At 38.3% G+C, this 17081-nt stretch overlaps 1 protein-coding gene across 2 annotated transcripts; it reads left to right on the plus strand.

Annotated features, from left to right (window-relative positions):
* Positions 1-1198: 1198 nt before the first annotated feature.
* NUDT13 (nudix hydrolase 13) lies at positions 1199-16258 on the plus strand. Of its 2 annotated transcripts, XM_088792060.1 has the most exons (10): positions 1234-1336; positions 6704-6795; positions 9577-9716; positions 10957-11085; positions 11598-11764; positions 11919-12025; positions 12811-12936; positions 13099-13210; positions 13916-14070; positions 15165-16258. In XM_088792060.1, the coding sequence occupies exons 6-10, from the start codon at positions 11939-11941 to the stop codon at positions 15363-15365; spliced, it is 681 nt and encodes a 226-aa protein (XP_088648186.1). In that variant the 5' UTR covers positions 1234-1336; positions 6704-6795; positions 9577-9716; positions 10957-11085; positions 11598-11764; positions 11919-11938; the 3' UTR covers positions 15366-16258. The 2 variants fall into 2 exon arrangements, with proteins under 2 accessions (XP_019601435.2, XP_088648186.1); XM_019745876.3 differs by lacking the exon at positions 11598-11764 and having other exon boundaries at positions 1199-1336.
* Positions 16259-17081: the final 823 nt, after the last annotated feature.

Raw genomic sequence — 17081 nt, forward strand, 5'->3', positions numbered from 1 at the left:
GATTCTTTTAAAATGTAAGTCAAATAATCTCACTTTCCTGTTCAAACTCTTCTGTAACATCCTATCCCTCTCAGAGTAAAAACCAAAAGCATTACAATGGCTCTGTAACAATTGTAAGACTTGTAAGTCTTATTTGTAAGGCCCTACGTAATGTGGCGCTTGGCTACTTTTTGACCTCATGTCTGACACCCATGCTTTGTCCTAGCCTTTCCTCAAACCTGCCAGGCTCACTTCTCCATTCCAGAGCCCTCGCATTTGCTGATTTTTTTCTGCCTACAAATCTTTTCCCATAGATATCCACTTGTCTTTCTTCCTCAGTTCCTTCATGGTCTTTGCTCAAATATCACCTTATCAATGAGGCTGACCACCCTACATAAAAGAGCAAAATCCTCCCTCCTGTTATCTTGCTTTATTTTTCTCCCTAACACTTATAACCACCTGACACATTGCATATTTACTTGTTTGCTTGTTTGTTTCCTACTCTAGAATGTAAGTTGCACAAGGACAGGAAATTTCATGTTTTGTTTGCTGCTATATCCTATGCCTATAACAGTCCCAGAGACATTTGCTATTCATTAAATATATGTTGACTGAATGGTCTTCAACACAGTCTAATTGTATAAGCAAGTAACTTTAGTAGTAAGAAGAGAGCAATACCAAAGCAGTGTTGCTGGGACAGTGCTTTCAGTCAAATGGAATCCTCTTGCCCTGGTTGATAAAGGGATGCAATCTATCACAAGTTTAAACACATCTAGACACGGTGTTGTCCATTTAAATCGGCAGAATTTCATGAAACGTTAGAGCTAGTTCTAAAGTGGGCAGTCAGAGAACTAGAGATACAAAAAGGTTGAAAGGTATGGGATTTCCTACCCCAAACTCCTCCTCTCGCATCACAAAATATGTTTTCTGTGTATTATGATGTGTTTAACGACTTTATCCTTTTGTTATGCAAAATGCTACTCTATCTTTTCCAAAGACACAGTAGTTCTCCTGGTAATGTTTTTAGAAGATCTTAGAAGATCATGCTTTTGACAACCACAGTTAACTTTGCAGTTGGAGGGCATAGCAGCACACCTACAGATTGAACTATAATTCCCAGAGTGCAGCTCTAGGAGGATTCTGGGAAGTGTGGCAGAAGCATGCTTTTGACAAGTGTGGTTAACTTTGAAGGGCTTAGCAGAGACGTAAAGCTTAAACTACATTTCCCAGAGTGCATCTCTGGGAAGATTCTGGGAAGTGTGGCAGAGGCAACAATGGGAAAGGGCAGCCTAACTTCCTAGGAGTTTCTGGTTTCTGCTGATTATTGAGGCCTAGGACGGCACCCCCAACAAATTCAGTGAGTACAGGGGACAGAAACCTGTCCAGGTTCTAAGTGCAGGAGGGATTATGGGGAGGCATAAACAAAACTTCAAAGAAAACTCTCGGTTACAGCATTTTGCGATTTTTGCTTAGTCCCTCTCCCTTTTGCATCATAACTTGTGGAACTATCTTATTCACTACAGCTAATAATTTTCTGATATTTTTTGGAGAGTTGTTTAAAAGTGGAATTTGCTAACTTCTCTACATTGTGCCAGAATTATTTTTTGAATTAGGGAGGAAAAATTAGTTTTTAGAAAGTAAATCATAAAGCTTGTCAGTGAGACCCTAAAATCTGTATCCCAGTGACTCCTCAGGTTTGCGTATTTCCCCTCCCACTCTGGTTCACAGTAATGAAAAGACAGACTCTCTGTAAATGACTCTCTCAAACGTTACCGAACTTGGCCTCTTGGTAAAAGTACCACGGAGATTCAAGGTGGGCCTTTTTTGTCAAGCTGTATTGCTTTATAAATTAATCTTCTGTTAAGATGACTAGGATGAGAAACGTATGAATCATTCATCACAGGGGATTCAGAGAAATTGTTAATCTTAAGGGACTTGTCTCATCATTTAATAGTTTTCAGTAAACATTACCTTTCATCTCTGTCAGTCTTTGTACTTTTTAGAAACATAAATAATAAATGAATGTTGGAAAATGCTTTCTCATATATTTCTTACCAAAACATAAACTTTGGAGCCAGAGAGCCCTGAGTTTGACTTTGTTGCTCCCTAGATTGTGATCTCAGATTGGTTAACTTCTCAAAGCTTTATCTTACTGTAAATGGGATAAATTCATTCATTGATTCATTGATTCATTCATTCATGTATATTGTGTTTCACACTGACAGGGACTGTGCTAGATACTGTAGATAGGGAAGATGCAATCCTAAACTTTAAGGATTTTACAGTCTAACAGCTCTGAGAATTAGGTATACAAAACCTGACATAGTTATAATATACTTTAGATCCATATTCTCTCCTCCTGTGAGAAGTGAAACAGAAACCAAGCTCTGGTGACAGCCCTAGGTCACACATTCAGTCAGTGGGAGAGCCAGTAATAAAAGTCCGAGTCTCTCCCAGCACTTTCTTCCCCATCCCTTCCTTGCTTTGGAGACATGCATTTGTACTGTAAACAAAATAGAAGGCAGTCCTGAGCTTGTCATCTAAAGCAAAATAATGGTGTTGGTATTTTCTGCCAAATTTATTTTGCGAATAGTGAACTTTTATCCTCAGTGTACCAGGCATAAAATGTAATAATAGTTGCCAATTCAAACAAAAACAACTATTCTGTTTGTAATGTGGCATGTGAGCAGCTGGATGTGACTATGCTTGTGTGTTTACCAGAATGCTTACCAAATGTGAGCCTTTGGCCCAATACACTTTGAATAATGCATCACACTGAAGATCACCAAAAGACAGTGAAAAATTACAAACCATTTCAGAAAAAAAGTAGCAAATTTTCCCTGCACTAGATTTCTAAGTAGTACAGGGCTATAAGAAATTATATTTTCACTCTAAAAGTAATCTCACTTATCCTGTTGACTGTTAAAAGAGCCTCTTTTTTGTACTAAGGAGATTCTATCTGAATGACTGCGTCCCAGAGAAAAGCAACACATGTAGCAGTTGTTTGTAAAATACGTTTTGGTGATCAAATTGTGGAGAATACTATAAGTGTACTATAATATTTAAAAAATTAGAGTGGTCGAAAGTAAAGTAAAATCACAATTAATAAATGAGCACAGAACATCAGACATTTTACAAAAGGGGAATAAAGATATTAAATCTGAAAACACTTTCAATTTCTATAGTGATCAAAGAAATATAAAAGTTTGTGGGTTTTTTTTTAAACCAAATACTATGGAATCTTGTAAGTTTAGCAATGTGTAGAAAGAGCCATGTGACTTTAAAATACATTTTGTCCTAATAATTTTACTTTGGGGTAACTTATCTTAAAGAAGTAACTTAAAAATATTAGCACAGAGGTATTGAGGTGGTATTTTATTTCTGGTAATTTAAAATCAGAGCAACCTAAATGTCTAAAATCAGGGAATGTTTAGCAAAATCAGGAGACTCTGCTTGAATGTAATAATTATGTAGCCAAAAAAATTATGAAACTTCTATAAAAACATAGAAAACTGCTAATAATATGTTTCACGAAGCAAGTTGAAAAATACATATCCTCTGACTATAAATATGTAACAGTTGTATGTTTAAAAAGACTAGAAAATATGTATTAAGTTACAAGTTATATTTATGTGGTGATATGGGCGTTCTCACAATACTATTTTCCAGATTCCCTGTAATATAGTTATATTAATTTTATAATTTAAATGATCTACTTAAAAGAGAAAAATACAGTGAAAGCTGAATTTTAAGGCAATTGTTTTCTCTCCTTTTGACTTTTAAACAGTCGTTATCCTACTTTTATATAAGATATATATAAAAAATATACAAGGGACCATTCAGAAAAGGAATTAGACTTAATCTTTATCTAGTAGGCTTATGACTACCAATGAAGGTACAATTCTCAGTTCAATTAAGTCTGTTTTCCTCTTGATTATTGATATTTTTCAAAGCTGTATTAAGAAATTTCCGGGCCGGCCCAGTGGCTCAGGCGGTTAGAGCTCCATGCTCCTAACTCCAAAGGCTGCCGGTTCGATTCCCACATGGGCTAGTGGGCTCTCAATCACAAGGTTGCCAGTTCAATTCCTCGAGTCCCGCAAGGGATGGTGGGCAGCGCCCCCTGCACTAAGATTGAACAGGGCACCTTGAGCTGAGCTGCCGCTGAGCTCCCCAATGGCTCAGTTGGTTGGAGCGCGTTCTCTCAACCACGAGGTTGCCGGTTCGACTCCGGCAAGGGATGGTGGGCTGTGCCCCCTGCAACTAGAAAACAGCAACTGGACCTGGAGCTGAGCTGCGCCCTCCACAACTAAGACTGAAAGGACAACAACTCGAAGCTGAACGGCACCCTCCACAACTAAGACTGAAAGGACAACTTGACTTGGAAAAAAGTCCCGAAAGTACACTATTCCCCCAATAAAGTCCTGTACCCCTTCCCCAATAAAAAAAAAGTAAAATTAAATAAAATTTAAAAAAAGAAGTTTTCTACAAGCTCTGTGACCACCATTCCGTGAGTCAGCAGGTCTTACTACTACACAGGGGGCGAGGTTAATTTAGTAGCAGAAAGCAGGCAGAGCATCAGGCAGCCAAGTGCAGTGGGCCATACAGATCAGCTGGTACTCATAACTACAACCAAACAGCTCGCACAGTTCTCAGGATCCAGGGAATTCACCTGAGGAATTCCTTTTGGCTCCTAGGAAATGTGGTGAGGTGCTACTGGGAACAGTGGCCTGGAAATAGCCTCGTTGTGCAGCTAGTCCCAGGAACTACGATTTATTGTACTTTATTGTAGTAGGAGTAGGGTCACATGGTTAAACATTTTTTAAGGACGGAAATGTATAAAATAAGGATTACAGGTACCCTTCTCAATCTCTATCTCCATCCCACTCTGGCAAATTAGTCCCTATTACAGTTTGGTATGTATACTTCTAGTCACTTTAAAAATACTAATAAATATGTATCTAATTTATTTGTTCTGGTATGTATATGTCCCTTTCTTTATAAATTAATTAGATCATGCTAAACCAACTAAATATTTTCTTACTTACTATCTTTCCCACTTACTACATATATATATTTTCTACTGTTACCTTATTTTCTATTTATTTTTAACAAATGTGTGTTGTTCCCTTTTATCATAATTTTCAGTTAACATTTCTGTACATATCCTTTCCTTCTTAGGATAAATTCCTAGTAGTGGAATTGCTAGGTGAAAGGAATGTTTACGTAACATTTTGATAGATATTCCCAAATTGCCTTCCAAAAATGTTGTACCAATTTGCGTTCTCAGAGCTGTAAAAGAGACAGAAATATTGACTTTAAATACATTTCTTCCAGTATATCACACAAGTCTTTGGGTTAGTAAAATAGTGATTATACTTTTAATACTCTCCAGGAATGCTTTGTAACCCACATACCACATATTGACTTCTGTGAAATTTGTTTGTTTTCTCTCTCCTGAGGTCCCTTGACGTCCCTTGAGGTCAGGATTTTCATCCTGTACATTTTTGTATTCCTTAAGGGCCCTTGTATAAAGTCAGTACTCAATAAATACTTTGTTGAATGTCATTTGCTAAATTTACCCTCGGCTAGGACAAAGGTAGCCAAAACTGTCCAAGGATTCGTCATCAGTGTTTCATAATTATGCAATTAAGAAGCAGGCCTAAACTTTAGACGTTCCTGGGTGGTTCAGTATCAAAGCTTGCTTTCCTTGGGCACAGTTAAAAGGGTGGTTTGTTATTTAACTGTTACTGCTTTTCTCGTTTCAGTGGAACTTCTTGACTTTTTTATTGCTAACATGAAATGTACTTTGCATGGAGAATAAAATACTTACTGATATACAATTTAAAATGAATCTCACTGTCTGCAGAATGTATTCTTAAGATATAGCATTTTTTTCTCTCACACTGAGATACAAAAAATAGGAAATACCTTAGATCCATGGAAATTTACAGAGCTGCTTTATGAAATATTTTCCTAATGGCCATGATTTTATATTTTTCTTTTCTACACGATTTCTCCTACTTCATATTCAGAGGGACTTTGGTTTTCATGTATTCTGAGAAACTTGGCTCCATTACTCTGGAGACAGGCCCAGGCTTACAGCAAACTTTGAAATTTTAGTGGATTAATATGGCAGAACTTTCTCACTCACAAATTGTCTTTGGTTAGTGGGTGGCATTTCTCCATGTAGTGAGTGATTCAAGTTTCCAGGCTTCTCCATCTAATGGCTCTGCCATTCCTATCTTCCAAGCAGAAAGGGAAAAGAGAATGGAAGAGGTATACCCACTTCTTTACTGCTTCAGCCTAGAAGAAATACACATCACTCCATTCACATTCCATCGTTAAAACTTAGTTTGGGCCCTACTTAGCTACAAGGGAGGAGAGAAATACAGGCAACTACCTCCCACCAATAAGTCCACAATAACAGAAAGACAAGCATGTATTTCTTTGGATAGTTAGCTGATTCTCACAATAACATTGGGTAGGCAGAACAGGTTTTAATTTTGTAGGTTAGGAAAGAGATATTGAAAAGTTAAAATCCCACAGCTAGTTAGTGGTAGAAATACAATTTAGAAGCCAGATCATCTGACTCCTATTCAGTTTTTCTTTCTTTAATATTAAAAAGTAATCTTGTGCTGGCTTAAAGGATAACCCTCTTGGTGATTCATTATTTAAATTGCACTCTGATTTTTTTTTGTTTTTTATAATTCCTCTTTCCTCTAAGGACCTGACAATGTCCCTGTATTGTGGAATTGCTTGCAGGAGAAAACCTTTTTGGTGTTACAGGCTGCTGTCAACCTATGTCACTAAGACCCGGTGAGTTTTGACCAACCTGAACTCTGATTTCTATCTTTGGCCCATTTAGTTATACAAATCTCAAAATCCTGTATTGAGGATTAAGGTTCTGTGATTAAGATTTACATATAAAGGATGGTCATTGAAAATTATAATTGGAAAAATTCTACACTACATTTCCAGTAGTATCTATTGGGGGGGGTTATCACTTTGTGAGGGGTGTAAAGGTCTAACTATGACATGGTTTTGTACACCTGAAACTTAAAAAAATAGGAACTTTGTCTTTTCCACTACGGTACACTTAGTGCATAAAACAGTACCTGGCAGATAGTAGGCACCAAAGTATTGTTGAATGGATGAACAAGAGAGAAATTAATTAAATTATAGTGCACCCATTATGACAAAATTAAATTCTGAATAATATTCATAAAGTTTCCCAAAAATAAGGTAGATAATTCCAATACCCCTACCCACCCCCACCAAACAACTAAACTTCTGTGAAAGGTAGACTAGAAAAAAGAAATCTACATCCATACAGGAAATTGATAAAGGACTTCTTTGTCTCAGCCTCAGCAAATTTGAAATCTGTGAATTTGAAATCACTAGCCTGCTCTCATACAGTTTTGGGGGTTATATTTGCAACATCTGTATGGTGTGGTCCAAAAGCCCCCTACCTAAGGAAAGAATTTAAGTAGTAGTTCTAGACTTACAATACCCTTGGGGCATCTTGCAGAAGCAAATGTAAAACTCCTCTGGAGGGATACATTCACCACGGCTTCCCATGTAGAAAGCTCTGCCAAACATGAGTGCCTTGTTCAAAATTTAAAGGCACATAAGCATACAATCTTACATGAGCAAGAATGATAACACAGCAAAATCGCAATATGATACTTGTTTGAGGTATTGTTTAGGTTATTTGCAGTTCTCAGGTTGAGATTCTGAGAACAGTAACAGAAATATTGAATAGTCTAAAAAATGAGTATGTTAAAGTAATTAACTATATTTAAAAAAATGAATAAAAAATCATGAGGAAAGAATAAAATTCTATTAATATGGAATATGGTGTGAAAAAAATGTTAATATGTCTAAGCAAAAAGGCTAAAAATTAGTAGGTATGATTCTAAAGAGACCTATATATGTGTAAATGCATAATATTGATAGTTTGGAGAATTCTAAGATGAAAATAGTGATCATCTCTGATTGGTGGGATTCTTGATGATTTCCCTTTTTTAAAAAATTGATAACTGTATTTTCTGATTTTTATAGAATGACTTTTCTACTTTTATAATAAGAAAAAAACATTTAAATTTGATCTGAGCTTTGTGGTTTCCATGCTATTATAACTAGAGGACAATAAATGAATTTTTTAAAATAGTGTGTCAGAAGAAGAATGTAAGAAATTTTTTGGATCTCAGTTCCAGTTCCAGTGAGGCCCGAGGTTTAAGACCTTAACCTGCGTGTTTTGCTTTTTAGGGTCATTAGGGCAAAGTACAGTTTGTACCACTCTTTTTGTTCTTTTACGAAGGCAGCTGTGTTTGTTCTATTATTTATATTTGGTAACTTCTGAGTGGCACATGTCTCTCTTTTGACATACATTGAGTCTTTGCCCTAGGAGGCTGCAGTCACTCAATAAGTTTAAAAACACCACAAGTATTACTATCTCAGGTTTCTTTTGTCTTCTGTTTATAAAGAGATCATTGTAACCCCTTTTATCACAGTCAAAAATAGGTTCCTAAAGATGCCACTGGGGTGTGTTTAGCACTTTGCTTTGTAGTTTCATGTTGAGCCAATTCTGCCTACTGGTGGTACAAAAGCTCCCTGGTCCTACAGAACATATCTGTCAATCGTGTTTCCACGTAAGTGACAACATATGCCATATACCCGAGAGTCTGTTTCAGGGCTAGGCAAAAATGGTTATTCCTAAGGCCCAGGCCCCAGAAGGAGAATCCACATTCAGACCCCCTGAAATGAGGCTCTTGAAAGGATAGTTTTACCATCCTTCATGAAGGTACCAGAAAAACCTAGAATGTGCCCCTCTACTATTTCTTTTAGAGAAGCTAATTATATAATGTTGTCCTTTCCACAGTTTTACTTTGAAAATATTATACTTGTTACAAAGTAAGTCAAGTAACGTCTTCGCTTTCCCATCAGTGGTCCATTCAGTAAAGATAAGGAGCAAATGGTGTCTACCTGGGGGACTAGATGTTTGAAACAGGGGTGCATTGAAGATAAAATTTGCTCTTTATCTTCCCTAGATTGAATGAGAGTTACTGAAGGTATAGTGTTTGCTCTTTGTCTGCAATAATAAAGTCCACTCCCATCTCTAGGTATTCTGTGGTTGATGTTTTATCACTGTACTTGTTTTCCTTTCAATCCACTGCATGTAAATTCTTGCCTCACAGTGTAATATTGGCAAAGTACCTTGAGGTTCAATTTAGTAAATATTTATTGCCCTTGAAGTTCAATTCAATAAATATTTATGAAATTGAGCCATCAATATTCTAATTACTGGTGATACAGAACTAAGGCAGACCCTACCCTTAAGGAGACCATAGTCTTTAGGGCAGAGAGACAAGTGAACAGATAATATAACTTATGTGTGCCCACAGAAGTATCGACAAGGTATCCAGTAAGACAAAGGAGGGAGAGATTGCCTACAGCCACCTCAAGTCCTTTATAGAGCAATTCAGGGTATAAAACAATAAAAGGAAATAACTGTGGGAGAGGGAACAAAATTCTGTAAGATGAATGCTGTACAAGTAACTAAAGTGGTTTTGTAATGCTTTATTTCCCAAAATACAGGTATTTATTTGAACTGAAGGAAGACAATGACGCATGTAAAAAAGCCCAGCAGACAGGAGCATTTTACCTCTTCCATGGCCTGGCTCCTTTGCTTCAGAAGTCTGAACATCAATACCTGGCCCCCAAGTATAACCTATCAGGTAAGCCCAGAGTGGACCAGGAGAGACCAGCCTGTGGCCACGAAGCCGAATTCAGTCCATACTGAATCCCTGAGAAGGATCCTTCAACCTTAGTCCAGACTTTTCAAACTGCTTCTGCCAATTAATTATTTAGTGTACAAACCTGTGTAGCCCAGTCATGTTATTTGGTGATGGTGTGAACCGCAACTGGCTTATACCGGGAGCGGGCAAAACTGCTTTCCTACTTTGAACCCCACCACGTTTTGTAAATAAATTCTTACCAGAACACAGCCACACTCATTCATTTACAGATTCTCTATGGCTGCTTTCGCACTATCATGGCAGAGCTGAGTACTTGTGACAGAGATCTTATGGCTCAAAAGCCTAAAAGATTTTGCCAACCCATGCCTTAGACGGCAGCCTCCATGGAGTCAAACATTTATATTGGCCAAGATTTGCATCATGACTATTTCTCCCAGAAAGGTCAAAATTAAAAGTGAATTAAGATGAATTTGTGTCTAGAACTCTTTTGGAGTATATCAGTAGAGATATCTAAACCACTGGGATTTGGCTTTCGAGATACTTTTAGTTTTGTATAATGTCACTCACTATACACTAACTTCTGAATACATTGCCATGAATTTCCTCCAAGGGTCAGATGTTGGAGCACTTGGATAGGTAGTTTCTAGCAGCGCAGAAGAATATAAGGAAGCCCACTAAACATCCAGAGATTTAGCAATGTTATGTTGTATTATGAACAAATAAATATGAGCCTGTCAGGCACAGGATGACGGGTTTTCTCCCTATACAGCACTTGTCTTATACAGACTGGGATCTCAGATGAGTATTCTACTCTGGCCCACAAAAGCAGCACGATCTGGAGACTAAATTATATTATAGAACTGATTTGGTCTCTACCATTTTAAGCGTGACACATCTTTTTTCAGTGCCATAACAAACTGTCACGTATCTTTTGAGCTAGGGGATATGTTCCTTTCGTGATCCAACCATTGAGTAATACAGCGTTACCCAGAAAGAATTCCTTCTTTAGTCTAAACTCAGATTGTTGAGGAGAAAATGGAGGCCTAGAGAAGTTAAGTGATTACACCAAGATGATATAGCTATTTAGCTGCAGGCCAGTGACTGGAAGCCAGGTGTACCTACTTCGAGTTTAAGTACATTATTTCCTATACATTTAATATAGATCTGGTGGTTCAATTAAAGCCCTTGTTTTTCTCCCTTCTCCTTTTCTGTCTCTTAGAGTTGGAAAGACTCCTGGGTAAGTTTGGACAGGACACACAAAGAATAGAAGATTCTGTGCTGATTGGATGCTCCGAACAGCAGGAAGCATGGTTTGCTCTGAACCTAAATAGCTCCTCTTCCACAAATGGTACATAGCATCATTCCTAATGGGTACTTCCCAGGGGTTCTCAGACTTTGGGATTTCACATGACAGTAAAATTTCAAAGACAATGTTGGGAATACATGAAGGTTATCAACTTTCTATTATTTTAAAGTTAGGACGGAAAAAATGTTACCATCTATTATCATCATCATTTAAAAGAACATAGAGGACATTTTAACGCTTTCTTTCTAAGCTAGGTGGTGGGTACACAGATGTGTATTATATTATTCTCTGTACCTTTATACATTTTTTTTATGTCTTCAGTATTTCATAAGAAATGTTAAAAAATTCGTGACATCATTCTTATTTCTCCTATCCATGCAAGTGAATAAGCTTGTTACCTTGGCGTAGCTCTGGGTCTTCAAACCTGCATTTGGGAACCAGCTTGCTATAGGCTCACGGCTCCTATCAGCCTTTTCTTCAGGATGTGGGTGCAAATGTAATGATGCTGAATGAGGTTCAGAGAGCTTAGCGGTCCCATTTCGTCTCTTTTCCAGGGTTAGAGTGTGGCTAGTGCCAATGTTCTTATTGCCCCGAAGAGGATCTTGTGAAATAGTACTATGCTCTAATGTTTCCTAACTTTGCCCGAATATAAGAATCACCTGGTGCTTGTTAAAAAATAAAGATTTCTGGGCCTCACTCACCTGCTGTTCAGAATCTCCAGGTAGGGCCTTCAGAACCTGTTTTTTTTTAATTTTCCCTAGTTGAGTCTTACTAGGTGAGTCTGGGAAACACTGTTGTAACAGGATACACTTGAGAGGGGCCCCGAAGCAAAGTTTGGCATTTGTTTCATCTCATTCTCTTTTCTAATTTTCCAGCTTCCTTACAGAAACTGGAAATGGAGAGAGAGCTCCAGGGGTCTTTCACTGAGTTGAGGAAGGCTCTGTTTCGGCTGAATATGAAGGACGCCTCCTTGCTATCCACGGTAGAGTCCGATTTCTCAGCTCTGTAGGAAATTTAGCAAAGCAGCGTGTAAGGGCAAATGCATGCGTAAGAAGGCCAGAGCTACACTTGATTTCTTCTTTTGCAAATTATAGTTCTTCCTACAAACTTTGGCAGAAGAACAACGTGCTGTAGGGAGATGGCTTCTTCTTCTTTCTTTGGCCCTTGTTTTCGGCAGGATCGCTGTCAGAACCGTTTTCTCCTAAGGACATGCAGATCGATGGCGATGGAATCTATGGGCCTCATAAACAATGTTAATGGCCCACAGCATGACAGACACAGCAGCATGTCCTTCTTCTGAGAAATCAGTTTTTATTGCTTTAATGACTCGTCCTCACAGCTTTATCTTTCACTTGCTAAAGTGCTTTCGATTGTCCATTTAAAGAGATATCTTCAACCATTTTTCATTTGCAAAAAAATTCCAGTTTTACTGGGGAGGAGTCCATGTTGGGGTGTTCAACTATATTGGAAGCTGGATCATAAGTACTTGGATGTTCATTATAATACTTTATATGTTACATAAATTTTAAATAATTCCTAATACATTTAAAAATATGCTTTCTTTTATTCCTATTTCAGAGGCTGGAGGAATATGTTCAGATAGTTTCCTTATTTTAAAGTTCAAATAGTTAATAACTATTCAAAGCAGGTGAACTGGGAAAGGACTGGCATTTCCCTTTGAGTTGCTCTGAATACTAGGCCCAGCACTGTGACAGATGAGCTCCACGTTCCCTGCAAAAGAACCCTAGCCTGTCTTTGTATTCCTAGGCTCAGGCTCTCCTCCGTTGGCATGATGCTCATCAGTTCTGCAGCAGATGTGGGCAGCCCACCAAGAAGAACGTGGCTGGCAGCAAGCGTGTGTGTCCTGCCAGTAAGAGCATCTATTACCCACAGGTGTGTCCTGCTTGAAAAGGACAGTAATCCAAGAAGGCTGTGCACTGCTCTGTCCTGGGAATGGAAGCCTGTACAGCTAAAAGGCTTTCTCAGTCCCTCGCTCCCTCATCCCATGAACAGACCCTGAAGCCTGGTCTGTAAGTGTCCGTCTCCTTTTCCTAGATGGCTCCGGTGGTGATCACTCTGGTGTCGGACGGGACCCGATGCCTGCTTGCCCGCCAAAGTTCCTTTCCCAAGGGAATGTATTCTGCCTTGGCAGGTTTTTGTGACATAGGTAAGGAGTTTAGAGCATGTACAGATAACACAAGAGGGCACGAAAGCTTATCAATAGTACTGATTTTTTGTCTTGTTGTCCTAGTACTTAGAGTCTCAAGCACCTTCTTCCCTGTAGTGCCAAGAAAACGGCCTTCTGGAACTGTATTTTTCCAATACTTTACAGGCCAATTTTCAAACATACAGCATATTTGAAAGAACTATACAGTGAAAACATCACCTAGATTCTATAATTTTTTACTTACTTTCTCATGTACCTGTCTATCCATTCCTCCATCCATCCAGCAATCGTCTTTTTTGATACAGATTGCAGAAATTAGTACTCTTCTCCCTAAATATTTCAGCATGCATCATATTTACTAGGATTTAATATATACAGTTTTTGGATTTTTTTCTTTTTCTTCTGTGTATCTGGATAAAAATTGCAAATGGTGGCATTAGAATTTTATTAAAGCTGAGGGCAGCAGTAACCTCTCCCACTGTCACTCGTATTTCGTGTTATGACTAACCTAGTAGGTTTAAGTACTGTAGTTCAACACCCAACTCCAGACTTGATTCCTGCTGTGGTGGAGATGCAGAGATTTAAGGCTCTCCCAAGAGTAGTTCATGGAAACTTTGGAGCCAGTTTCACACTCCTTTCACAAATGGGCATTTGTATCACCCTTCCTGCTGCAGGGCTGTCCTGAATTAATCTGAGTGCTTGTAGGTGAAAGTCTGGAAGAGGCTGTCCGGCGAGAAGTTGCAGAAGAGGTGGGACTGGAGATAGAAAGACTGCAGTACTCTGCATCCCAGCACTGGCCCTTTCCGAATAGCTCACTCATGATTGCTTGTCATGCAACTGTGAAACCAGGACAGACAGAGGTAAGTGCTGAAGCTTGCCTCCTGCTGTGATATTTCCTTTGCCTCATCCAAGCTCCACAGTAGGTACTTACTCACTAAGCCCGTCTCAGTCAGCATTGTCTAGATTATACAAGGATGTATAAGATATGACTTATACCCTTAAGGAATTTGCAATCTTGTAAAGGAAACAAATAATCACCATGAAAATTGGGAGTGCCATTATGATCACCATTCTTCTTTGTATATATCTCAATCCTGAGACAATTTATCTTTTATCATCAGGACTAAACAGAGCGTCTGGCATAGAACAGGCACACAATAAATTACATCAAATTTAATGACTGATAGCAGGATTGATCTTACTGCTCAAGTCAGTCAGGATGTTGTAGACTAGTAATTATTCTTAATAATTATTATCAATTACATAATAACGATTATAGGAACTTCTGCTTGAAAGGGACTTAGCCATTGTATTATCCGACCTCATCTTGCTCTTCTGTGGCCTCCCTGACAGATGCCATTGTGGTCCCTATCTGCCAGTCTGTCCATTGTCTGCTTTGGTTTCTATGGAAGGATTAATATCTAATCTGTCTTAGCTTCCGGTGGATGCAATTGTATTACTTTGCTTCTTGCAAAGAAGATACTATGATTTTGATTATCATTAATTAACCTTTATCCTTTAAATAAGAGTAGCATTTGTATGTTCTTTTTAAATTGAAAATTATACAATCAATAGAGGCACAGAAAAAATAAGTATTAGTCATAATTTACCCCTCAATGTTCGTTTAACCACTCTTAATATTGTAGTATTTGTACTTCCAGGATTTTTTAAATGGGGTATTTTTTTAACTATTAAAAAAAAATATATATATATATATATATATATATATATATATATATATATATATATATAATGTCTAACTCTCATGTTTTAATTATGCCTCTTTTGTTCTGGGCAATATACTCATGTAGAACTGATTATCTACTAGCCTGTGGATCCCAGGTATTATCTTGTAAGATTGTTCAGTTCTGGAACCATTTTCTCACCTTTGGCCATGTTATTCTAAATATTGTAGCTCTTAATCTGACATTCTGTTTTTCCTTATGGCTTTCAGATCCAGGTGAATTTGAGAGAACTAGAAGCAGCTGCCTGGTTTAGTCATGATGAGGTGGTCACAGCCCTGAGGATAAAGGACCCATATACTCAGCAACAGAATGGGACTGTCCCATTCTGGTTGCCCCCCAAGTTAGCCATCGCCCACCACCTGATTAAGGAGTGGGTGGAAAAACCGACCTGTTCTGCAGTGCCTGCTTAGCGCAATCAGGCCACGAAGATCCCTCCTCAGTACCCCAGAAGCACATATCAGCCATCAGTTGATAAAGGGGAGGTGACAAAAGGCCATCTCCAGGCAGAAGATGAGTGAGCCTACAGCAAGACACCTCTACCAGCAATGTTAATGAAAGAAGTGCCTACTCACAGGCAATCGAAAATGCCAGTGTGAGAAGAAAAACTGATGAAATGACAATTGTCAAAATCAGAGGGAGAGCTGAGCATTAGTTTGGATATAGGCTCTTGTTTGCCCATTTTCTCCTAGGCCTGGGAAGCAAACATCTTTTGGCATGTGGCCTGTTAATGCAGGGTTTATACTAACTGCTAAAATGTGCCTGGTACCATTTTGGTTAAAACTTTTATCTTAGTACCGAAAATATGTAGCAAATCTCAAACCACTGAGTTACTTTTTATCCCCATAGAATTAAGAAAAATAGCACAACATAACATTTTGAATTCATGTACAGGTAATTATTTTGTACATGGTGGTTAAATAAGTCATATTTCTTTAAGTCATCTGAAAGGATGAAAAGTGGGAGCTACAGTAGTCTTCAGTTGCAGTGATGGTCTTTTGAGGTAATTGCATCCCAATGGGGCCCAAGATGGTCAGTCTTTTTAGTTGTTACTTGCTCGATTTGTAAATCAAGGAAAAGATGATCACTTTGCCATTCTTGTTTTCCTGAATGTAAAATGGTTGCTGCCATTGGCAAATCCAGTAAGTGTTGTAACTTCAACTAAAGAATTCGTGAGGATGAACCATTTCTTGAGTTTTATGGGTTACACTAAATTTAGTATTTCTTATCATTCATATATGTCATTCTGTACCTTGTCATAAGGGAAAATTTATCTGAAGGAAATAAATTTGCACACCTTTGTTCAGATGTGTTTTTCTGTCTTATGAAGTAAGGAAACAGCAGAAAGTGAGAATTTGGAGGGGGAGGCAAGAAAAAAAATCTATTGGTGTGACAAACGTTTAAGTCCAGGTGCCAAGTCTGAGAACAACTGAAACAATGTGCAGAAGAAATACTGTTAGAGGTCAGTTTGAAAAGACGAATGGCTGGGGAAAGTTGTATCGTCAGATAATTTTAGGCACTAACTTGTGATGAAAAACACAAATGCTAGAGAGCCTAAGATTATTCACACATCAAGGTCCTATAGGACTAAGCAAAAGAGATTCTAGAACTAGAAAAGTTGAAGCACTGAATTTCCTTTTGATCCCAAAAGGTCACTGCTCTTTCTTGCCAGCAAACCATCATTGCTTTGGGGGAAATCGAAGTGCCTTCATCAGGAAATGTTGAGGGATAAGTAGTATGTGATGGGACTTGACTGTCCTGTTAGATTGGCAGCTTGCCCTGGCCTGAGCTGAACCCAGCACGTAGAAGGGAAAAGCACTCTCGAAATAGAGGTCCTGAGATTTCTTCATATCTTGCAGTTAGAAGAAAACAGTTCAGGGTCCATGTGTATTACCATCTCCCAATCTTTTCTATCTCTATGTGGGTGTGTTTGTGAGCACATGTGTACACATCCCCAATCTGAAAATACAGATAGAAAGGAGTGTGTGGGATTCCTGGTTATGAGTTTCTCAAATTTACCATGGAGTAATTGTTTGCTTTTGGATTAATGTGTTGTTTTAGAAAAGAAAAGATGAGAGTGGCTTACGGGAGGACCTGTGACACTGAACTTTGTTTTGCAGCAGTGAGTG

This window comes from Rhinolophus sinicus, chromosome 15, assembly GCF_057876585.1.
Source record: "Rhinolophus sinicus isolate RSI-liver-muscle chromosome 15, RSI-T2T, whole genome shotgun sequence".
In the NCBI taxonomy this organism is placed as follows: Eukaryota; Metazoa; Chordata; class Mammalia; order Chiroptera; family Rhinolophidae; genus Rhinolophus; species Rhinolophus sinicus.